Source organism: Chrysochloris asiatica, unplaced genomic scaffold, assembly GCF_000296735.1.
Source record: "Chrysochloris asiatica unplaced genomic scaffold, ChrAsi1.0 scaffold00014, whole genome shotgun sequence".
Lineage (NCBI taxonomy): Eukaryota > Metazoa > Chordata > Mammalia > Afrosoricida > Chrysochloridae > Chrysochloris > Chrysochloris asiatica.
The window spans coordinates 13143506-13154046 of NW_006408532.1; the positions used below are offsets into that span (position 1 = coordinate 13143506).

The window sequence follows — 10541 nt, forward strand, 5'->3', positions numbered from 1 at the left end:
GCCAAAAGAAATTAAAGGCATTTTAAAATTAACTGCGCACCCCCCCATCAAGTTGTCATATCCCCACCCAACACTGCTCTGAGTGTCCTTCAGTCACAGGTAGGACAGAACATTCAGAACCTGTCCCAGCACAAAGAAGGTTCCCAAGAGGCAGAGGAGGAGGCCCACCATGAGCTCACCGTTATCATTGTCTCGCTGCAAGTGGTCGATCATGAATGGGATGGGGTCCTTGGGCTGGTAAATCAGGAGTTGCTCCAGCATGATCTGAGAACACAGGGCAGACATCCAGGTGGTTACCACTTGCATGGACACCAAGGACCCCAGGTAGTCCAGTAAGCTGGTTGTCATGGGTATCAGCTATGGAGCCCGATCCAATTGTTATTGTTGTTAAGTGCTGTCGAGTCGGTTCCGACCCATAGTGACCCTATTTAGGGTTTCTGAGGAGCAACTGGTGAGCTTGAACTGCTGACCTTGCAATTCAAAAGCTTTGCAGTCTGGCGCATTAATCCACAGCGCCACACCAGGACTCCATTACATCCCATCAAACATGCCTTCAACTTAGAATCCTACCCCTGCTGCAGCTAGCATCTGCTTGGGACTCAGAGAAGTGGGCAGCCCCAGGACCCTATCTCCTAGGTCCCTCTGTACCTCCTAACAAGCCTCTCTGGGTTTTGCTGCTACACCGGTATTCAATGCCACCTCAGAATCTTAGCAACGATGCTCCCTCAGCTTGAAACACTTGTTCCTCATTCTTCTCCTTGCTAACTTCTACTCAGTCCTTGGGTCACAATGGAAGCACACTTCCTGATCATGTGTTCTGGGTGCATGGCCTGTCCTAAGGCCCCACGGTCTCTGTGCATGTCTCTTGTTACATACCTCCCCCAGCTGCCATCTCCCCTGCCATACCATGGCTTCTGTGGATCTCACTGTCTGCCTGGACACTCGGGCACCCCAATGTCTAGGTACCCCATGTAGATGTTTGCTGGGCAGCATGACCATCGTTGGTACATGTGTCTCACCAGAATGGGGCAGAATATTTACCAGCCAGCTCTCTAAATGGAGTCCTGGTGTGATGCTGTAGGATAAGCACTGGATCATAACGTAGGTTTGAACCACAAGGTCAATGGTTCAAACCCACCAGCTGCTCCTCGGAAACCCTATACAGGGTCACTGTGAGTTGGAACTGATTTGACAGCACTTAACAACAACTGTCTAAATAGTCCTAGAACATTCTCCCACTTAATCCAATTCAGTACTTATATCAAGGGGAAGTGGATTCAGTCCAAAGTTCCCAGACAAATGGCATAGAATGGGATGAACTGGACTGGTAAATAAGGAGCACCCTTCTGTATTGGGAACAAGCAGGGAGGGGATTTAGCCCTTTGGGGACACAGAGGGTGTGAGACAGCTTTACAGTCCTAGCTCTAGCACTGCTCTGCACATCACTAGCAAGTCCTTCCCATCTCTAAGCCTCAGCTTCTACATCTGTTAAATGACAAACTCAAGCCATGGAATCAATTTGGACTAATAACAACCCTACAAGACAGAGTAAAACCACTCCCTAGCGTTTCCAAGGCTACAACTCTATGAGAGGAAACAACCTCATCTTTCTCTCAATGGTTAGTGGGTTCCAAGTGTTGCCTATATTTCAAGGTTATTGCTTAGGATGAGGCCCCCTCCAAAATTACTTAATTATGTTTAAATGAGTTTATTTTTAAAGGTTGTTAGAAAATTGAAATGTAGTAATTTTAATGAATCTATAAATGGGACAAAACTTCATAGAACTGTACATACATCCCCCCAAAAATGAATACATGTAAAATCTGATAAAATCCAAATAAGGCCTACATTTTATTTAATGGTATTGTACCGATGATCTGGTTTTGACAACACTTCAGTTCTACAAGATGTTATCATTGAAGGAAGCTGGATGAAGAACACATTAGAAATCTGTACTATTTTTGTAACTTTCTGTGAGTCTGAAATTATTTTTAAATAAAAACGGTAAGAAATAAAAAGTTAAAAATAAAACCATGGAGGGAGTACACAAGTGACTAGAAGAGTGGAACACTGGATTAAAAGTTTTCTTGTGCAAGCTCCTTCCTGCTCAGGAATCACTATGAGAAACTATCAGTTTCTCTTCCACTACCACCTCCAACTTCTCACTTACTCACCTGGCCACCCAAACAATTTTAGCAATCTTTCTACTTCTGTCCATTAATGTTGTTGTAGTAAGTGCCACTGAGTTGGTTCTGACTCATTGTTGTTGTTGTTGTTAAGTGCCGTCGAGTCAGTTCTGACCCATAGCGACCCTGAACAGGGTTTCCGAGGCTGTAAATCTTTATGGGAGCAGAAAGCCTCATCTTTCTCCCATGGAACAGCTGGTAGTTTCAAACTGCTGACCTTGTGGTTCGCAACCCAATAGTGACCCTATATAAGGTTTCCAAGGAGTGACTGGTGGGTTTGAACTGCTGACTTTGCAGTTAGCCATCCAGTTCTTATTCTACAGTGCCACACCAGGACTGTCCATTAATACTTTCCCCTCTAAAAAGCATATGCTTACTGGAGAGAAACAGACTCAGTTTTCTTAGTCTGAGATCTGGTCTTGTGTTCAGGTCAGAGACTTGAGGCTCAAATGACCGCAAGAGTCATCACAGCTGTCTCTGGTGTACCTATGGAAGCAAAGGTTCTGGAAAATGGGCTAGAGTTCCCTTTGGCCCTTACAACCTTTGGGTGGCTAAGAGTTTTTCCTATCCAGTTCCATGGAGTCTGCACCTCCATAGGGTGTATGAAGGGATACTGGAGCAAGTCACACAGTGGGCTAGGCACCCCAAGCTGAAACCCAAAATGAGAGCTTTGGAGTTGTCACAAACTCCTAGCCCTGAAGGGAGCCACACTGTGGGAAATACTGCTATCCAAACCACACATCTTTTGTCTTAGGAAGTGGTCACCTTGAACTGGGACAACTCTAGCTCAAAAGCCTGTGCTGAGACTTCAGCACTGCAGACAGCCTCCAAACTATCACTAATGGGAAACTGAGGACCAGAGAAGAAGGGGAGTTAGTTCCAGAACATAAAGCTGGTGGTGGTTAGTTATGTGCCGTGGAGTCGGTTCCGACTCATAGCGACCCTGTACAGGGTTTCCGAGGCTGTATAAATCGTTTCGGGATTATCTAACGCCTCATCTTTCTCCTGCAGAACAGCTGGTAGTTTCAAACTGCTGACCTTGCGGTTCATAACCACTTCGTAACCACCCAATTCGTATACACTAGGCAAATCCAGGCCCAAATCCTGGTCAGGAGGGCTTGCTACTTTCCTCCTTCATGGGATCCCAGAAGGCAAAGCGGATAGAGATAGGGGGCATCTTCAGATGGTGGACAGCTTGGGGTCACAGCGACATAGGAATCAGACACCCCAAGTTGGACCGCGATGAGGCTAACAAACGAGGACGTGCAACGTGGCCCGGGCTGAGGGGGCACCACCGCGCACCCAATATCGAAGTTTCCCAGCTGCCACCTTTGTGTCGCGACAGGACAGGGCTGCCCAGGTCACCTGCATTATCTCGAAGATTTGGTTCGTCTCCCCGTACTCGGGCATTTCCGGGGGGATACGGTGCGGGGCAGAGGTCGCATCCATATCGTGGTTACAACTCGCTTTGCTCCCTAGTAACCACCGTCGCTAAGGCCGCCGCACCGAGCCCGTGCGTCATCACCACGCGCCGGGGGCTCCGCCCCGTGAGGCTCCGTCAGTCCTTCCCAGTCCCCGAACCGCTTTCGCGTTCCCCGTAGCCCCCACCCCGAACTCCACGAAAGCGCTCACAGACCTAGGGCAAGTTCTTTTCCCTCTTCTGGCTTCCGTTTTGTTAATGTGCGTTTAAGCGGGGACCACACGTAGGTCGCTTCCAGCTGCGACCTTCTAGAATTCAAGTTGTCCCCTGGTAGGGCTCAACCCTATGGTGAGACCCGACAACACCTCCAACAGGCAAGTCAGCACCTCCCTCCCCTACCCAAGAGGGTGGGAGTCGGATACTGCTTCTGGTTTCTGGTCGGGGGTTTTAAAGCTTCGTGGGCCAACCCTGGTCTTGCTCTCTGTTCCTCAGTTTCCCCATCGTTACATTGAAGGCCCTGGATTAGATGTGGGGAAGGGCATTGGAATAGGGAGGTGCATCCATGGGGTGGGCTGGAGGGCCAGAGTTGCTGCTAGAAACATCAGGCGGAGCCTCAGGCATCTGAGATCCAGGCGACCTAACCACTGGCTTCCAGGGTGGGGCAGGGCTGCCACGTGCCCTGATTGCCATGGCACCAGCAGTAACAATCTGGTCCGCGGCCCCACCCCAGTTTATCCAGCCTCCCCATCCTACTCCACCCAGCCCCTACATTGCAAGTACTGGGAAGGGCCTCTCCGCCCCTTTGGGGCCACAGACACTTGTGGTGTCACTCCAGCTTCAGGACGCTCTGTGAGGCGGAGGCTGCTCTCGGACAAACAAGGTTAAAGTGCCCTGGGGCCCCGAGGAGCGGCCCAGGCCCACTCCTGGTCCCAATTCTGTAACTGGGAGGTGGGGGAGAAAAGCGAGGAGTGGGGTGGGGGTGTTGAGAAGTAGAAGCAAGTGTCACTGCTGCCCCAAGATGGGGACGAGGTGGGGCGCGGTGGGAGGAAGGAGCTCTATTAATCTTGCTAACTGTGGAACAAACGTAGCCTGGTATTGAATGCAGTACTCTCCTTGTTAAGTGCTGTGGAGTTGGTTCAGACTCATAGTGACCCAAGGAGCAGCTGGTGGGTTTGAACTGCCAACTTTGTGGTTCACAGCCTAGTGCCACACAGGAATCCATACTCGCCTTGTTGTTGTTATTAAGTGCCGTCGAGGCAGTTCCGACCCATAGCGACCCTGTGTAGGGTTTCCGAGGAGCGGCTGGTGAGCTTGAACCTCCGATCTTGCAGTTCAAATGGCTTTGCAGTCTGGAACATTAACCCACAGTGCTACACCAGGACTCTGCACTAGCCTAGGAAACCCTAAAAAGGGTTACTGTGAGTAGAAACTGACTCCACAGTGATCAACAACAAACTCACTGCCATAGAGTTCATTGGGACTGACTGGTAGGAAACTTTCATCGGGTGTCTGAGACTGTAAATCTCAGCAGTTTCTACCAACGAGTGGCTGGTGTTTTTTTAAGTACCACCTTGAAATTAGCAGCCCAACTCCTAACCCACAGGGTCACCAGAGCTCCATTAATAGTGGTGATGGTTGTGTACTGTGGAGTCGGTTCCAACTCTTTATAGGGTTTCCAAGGCTGTAAATCTTAGTTGTTAAGTGCTGTCAAGTCTGGTTTGACTCATAGTGACCCTATATAAGGTTTTCAAGGAGCGGCTGGTGAGTTTGAACCACCGACCTTGTGATTCAAACCAACCTTGCAGTCCAGTGTTTATGCTACGGAAGCCTCATCTTTCTCCGAAGGAAAGACTGGTAGATTCGAACTGTTGACCTTTTGGTTAGCAGCCACCTTATAATCCACTACGCTACCGGAGCATTTGTTAAGCTCTTTCTCTGTGCCCAGCATTGTACATTATACAGAGGACACATGACATAGAGAACAGACAGCGCCTAGATCAATTCTGACTCTACCTCTTACTAGCTGTGTGTTTGGCAAGCTATTTAATTGCTCTGTATCCTCCTTCCCTCCCTTGTGAAATGGGGTTTATTGAAGGCTTCCATGAGCTAATGAATGTGAAGTATTAGTAACTGATAATGTAGTAAAGGAGCCCTGGTGGCACAGTGGCATAAGCATTGGGTTGCTAACACAATAGCTCAGCAGTTCAAACCCACCAGCTACTCCAAGGGAGAAAGAAAGAGGAGGCAATCTGCTTCCATAAAGACTCACAGCCTCAGAAACCATTGGCCTAATGGGTTACTACTATGAGTTTGGATTGGGTTTGGATTGTGTTTAGGTATGTAGCAAGTTTATAAAACATGACAACTATTACTAATTTTATCTAATTTAGCAGCTCTGCAAAATAGGTTACTTTATTCCCATTTTACAGACAAAAACGTGGAGGATCAGAGAAGTGAAGAGGACTAGTTGACTGGGTGACTTTGGGCAAATCATTGCCCCTTTCTGAACTCTTTCCTCACCTGTTGTTTTTGCTCATAGAGCATTTGAATCAGAAGGCCCTTGAAAAGTCTCAGGTTCAACATCCTTATTTTACAAATTAAACTAATGACCAGAAAGGGGAAAAATCTTGGCCAAAGTCACCTATTAAGTCAAAGGCAGAGCCAGGGCTAGAAGTAAGTGTCCCGATCCTACTTAGGTCAAAGCTTTTTCCACCAGCCCAGAGATGCTCTCTTCAACGGTAAAAGACTACATACAGTTCTACCTCTTCCTTCACAAACTGCTTCCTCAAAGTATGCACACCTTGGTAGGCTTGTCAAACCCAACTGTAAAGACAGCTAGGGAAGAAAAGAACAAAGAACACAACAACCAAGCCTGCAATTTGCACTGGAGAGGTTCAGTTTGCATCCTGGACATTTCTGAAATGACTTGCCTTTCTCCTCATTTATTTTAAGCCTTAGGCACTTTTCATACCATGATTTAATCTTCTTTAGCAGCCTGGAAAAATACAAATCAATTAAAGCCTAAAACCTATTGGGTAATCATTTTTTTCCTACCTCTTCCCCCAGATAGAGAAACGCCTGCACTCCATGCCTTTCATCCAGACTAATTTGGCTGCAGTGACTTTCGTTCAAGGGACGATCACTTTGGATAGCTTATTACAGCTCCTCTCATGACATTCCTGGCGTGCATGTCACAAGTTGCTAGGATCAAGAACTAAGTCAGTTTTGCTTTCAGGGGCTCTTGGGGCCACCAGCTGAAGTAGTATCCTTGGAGAACTTGACAGCCCCAGGAAGCCCCAAGAGGGCTGTAGGGAGCTAGGCACACGAGGGCAGTCCCCTGAACACTCTTCCTCATTGCTTTGGGATGGACAACAGGGAGAAGTCTAGCCCAGGGCTCTAGGAGGAGTTGGGCAACTTTCCAGGCCCCCAGTTTCTCTCTCTCCCTCTCCCACCCCAGGCCACAGTTAATCTGATGTCTTGTGTGTTTGTTTTTAAGGATCATCAGAGAAGAAGGGAGGTTAAGAGGCCAGATTTTATAAAATCAGTGCTGAGCTGAGTAAAAATCCTGGCTTACTACTTCCGAACTATAGGACTTCGGTTTTCCTCATCAGTAGTTTCTTGTGGAGGAAATAGTGGTACCCAGTTTAAGGCTGTGGGAAGGACTTGAGATAATGCATGTCCAGGGTTTGCCTAAGGCCTGGCACCAAGTCAGTGCCCCATCGAAGTGAGGGTGCTGAGCCGCTCTCCATATGTCCAAGACCTCATAAGGACTAGAGCATGATGCTATTTCACCTTGCACCCAATCTACCCTCTGGAAACATAGCATTCTCCCACCATTCCTGACATCCCCAGCCTGCTCTCTTGCGTTATTCTTCTTCTTAAAAGTGTCCTTATCTAACATAGTATGTATCCCACTTATCTGTACTGTCTGCCTCCCACCCTAAAAGGTAAGTTCCTTCAGGGCTGGAAGTCTTGTCTGTTTCTTTCACTGCTGTCTAGCCATGTCACGCTGTGTGATATCTGGCACATGGTAGAATGAATGAATGAATGAATGAACAGTTGAATCAATGCGTGCAGTGCTTTTCTTCCCCTTGGCTTAGAAGGCTTTGATCGTTCTTCCAATGGCTTAGCCTGACACTTGGAATCCTTTACCCAGACCATGTCCACTGCCCTCTTCTGCATCCTCTCCACCTTTAGCCCAGAATTCCACCCTCACTGTTCACTCCCCACTGCTCCAAAGCCTTCTTTTCAAGCCCCAGTTCAAACTTCCCCACCTCCAGGAAGTCAAGCCCTCAGCCTCTTTTTGAGGTGCATACCACCATTGCTACATTTCCCCAACATTGCCACAGCAGTTTAATTGATCCAACTATGGGGCACCACCACATTCCAGACAACCCCCCCACCCCCCCACCCCCACACACACATATACCCAGTATACTCCTTAACACCTATCTCTTCATGGCATGCTAATGCAAAGGCCAGGGAATTGATGATAAGATTACCTCCCAACCTAGCAATAAGGTGCTCCACTGCTAATTGTATTTGAGCCCAGTAATCACTCCATGGGAGAAAGATGTGGCAATCTATTTCTATAGAGATTTATTTACAATCCTGGAAAGCCTCTAGGGCGGTTCCATTCTTTAGGGTCACTTTGAGTTGATGGCAGGGGGTACAGGTACAGCATACTGAGGTTTAGAGAGGATGGGCAGCTTGCTGGAGGTCCCAGCAAGAAGTGGTGGGATCAGGATTTAAACCCAGGGTGGTGTAACTCCAGAGCCTAGGTTCATCACCACCACCTACTGCAGCTCTAAGCACTATGGGGACAAACCAGGCTACAAGGCACACGCCTCCCTGGGAGCCCTCGTGAGTATGTTTCCATGACTGGTAGGCCTTTACCTCCTGAACCACCTGGAGACTAAGTGAGGAGAGAAGCCCTCGCCCAAATGCTCAATTTCAGGAGGTTCTAAAAAGCTCAGTAATCTAGATAAATCATATTTTAATGCAATGTCTTTTAAAAACTAATGCAAAAAATTAAAAATTCACAAAGAATAAAATATCAAAACAATGCAAATAAGATCAGTATTACTGATTTTTTTCCTTTTTTGTCTCAGGCTCCAGTGCAGCTTGTATTGAATTATAGCTGATTCTGGCTTTACTTAAAATTTTTCTGTTTTATGTGTGAAATTGTTTTTGCATTGGCTTTTTTTTTTTTTTTTTTTTTTTAATATTGTTTACCTTGATTGCTGAGGAGTTTATTTTGTTACCTCCTTAAATTTTGTGGTGAGGGAGGCAGGGCTTACTGGGAGCCATTACAGAAAATTATATTCCTTTCTGCCCTCATGGAGAGAGGGGGCCAGATACACCAGTTGTTCTATATGCAACAGCTCCTTTTATTCAGCAACACCCCCCCTAACCACCCCCCACCCCCCACCTCCACACACACAGCCCAGGTGCCTTCTCCTTGTGTGTGGCCCTCTCCCTGTGTGCCCACTTCCTGTGGGGAAATGAATGCTGAGGAAATGGAGCTGTAAGGAGGACACTGCCCTTCCATGCCCAGGACCTCCCTGCCCACTCCACCCGGTGGAACTGTGGCTGCCCTGCATCTGTTGGCAAACACGCATTATGGCTCCCAGGAGTGGCCTCAGGCCACTGCTGCTTCTGAAGCCAACCCCATTATATTTACAGTGGGCCCACTGGGGTTTATGGGTTTATGGGTATGATTGTCAGGGTCTTTCCTGTTGCAGCTCATTTATGGCAACGGTGTTATGATTGGGCTCCCAGCTCAGGACTCACTTCTGAATGGGTAAAGGGCCTTGTCCCAGCCCTCCCCAGGTTCTCTGATTATTACTCCTGTCACTTCGTGAAGGCCACCCCCTCTTGCCAACCCCCATTTTGGCTCCAGCGCTGTTCAGGGCTCAGGATGCTGAGAGACAGAGAAATGACTATCCTGCCTGGTTTCCTACCCCTCCCTTGCCAAGTACACTTCCCACATCACGCTTGAGCCGGCACAGTCAGACCACAATTCCTTTTGTGTTGGTGGAAGGGCATCCTGATGTGGCAGCAGTGAGGATGCTGGTCTAGGTGCTAAGAAGCCTGGGATCTAAGGTGTCTCCAGCACAGACTTAACTATGACACCTGGGCCTGTTTTCATCAGAAGTTAAGAGGAATTGATCTATTAAAGTCCCTTCTGGCTCTAACATCGCATAAATCTGTGGTCTGCAGCATTTTGCATGTACTCAAAATTGTGATGCTGACAAGGGCAGAGCCAGCCCATGGGTTTCTCTTCACCTCTGCTCACGCTGGGGACATGTAAGGAGTGAACAGAGAACAGAACCCAAAACCTTAATCTTACTAATCAGAGCCTTAATTAACATGGGAGTCCACCAGCACCTAATGCCTGCCCTGAGACTCAGCAAACCTGAGCTCAGTGTCCTTGCCCTGCCCCAAACACTAAGCAGGAAAATGAATCTCAGACAAGTGCTGACTTTGCCCTCTGCCCACTCAGCCCCCTGGAAAAGAGGTCCTAGATTTCCCCACCAATTGCTGGTGATGGATGCTTTCAAATCATTTGGTCCAAACTGCCAGTCTGCTGATTTTACATCCCGTGGCATGGTCCTTGATCCTACATATTGCTGACATCACGAGGCAGTACTGAGGACTGTGTGTGTCTGTGTGTATGTGTGTAGCTACCCCCATGCTGGAGTGTGTGTGTCGGTGTATCTACCCACACCTGGAGAGTGTGTGTGTGTCAGCGTATCTACCCACACCTGGAGAGTGTGTGTGTGTCAGCGTATCTACCCACATCTGGAGTGTGTGTGTGTCAGCGTATCTACCCACAACCTGGAGTGTGTGTGTGTCAGTGTATCTCCCCACAACCTGGAGTATGTGTGTGTGTCAGCGTATCTACCCACATCTGGAGTGTGTGTGTGTCAGTG

At 48.1% G+C, this 10541-nt stretch overlaps 1 protein-coding gene across 1 annotated transcript in view; it reads right to left on the minus strand.

Moving 5' to 3' along the window:
- AK8 (adenylate kinase 8) overlaps positions 1 to 3635 on the minus strand; it is a 203626-nt gene extending 199991 nt beyond the window's left edge. The window contains exons 1-2 of the mRNA XM_006834996.1: positions 3552 to 3635; positions 180 to 264 (exon numbers count right to left, since the gene is read on the minus strand). Coding sequence (XP_006835059.1) covers positions 180 to 264; positions 3552 to 3635 — 169 coding nt within the window. The remainder of the gene's footprint in view (positions 1 to 179; positions 265 to 3551) is intronic.
- Between the last annotated feature and the right edge of the window lie 6906 nt (positions 3636 to 10541).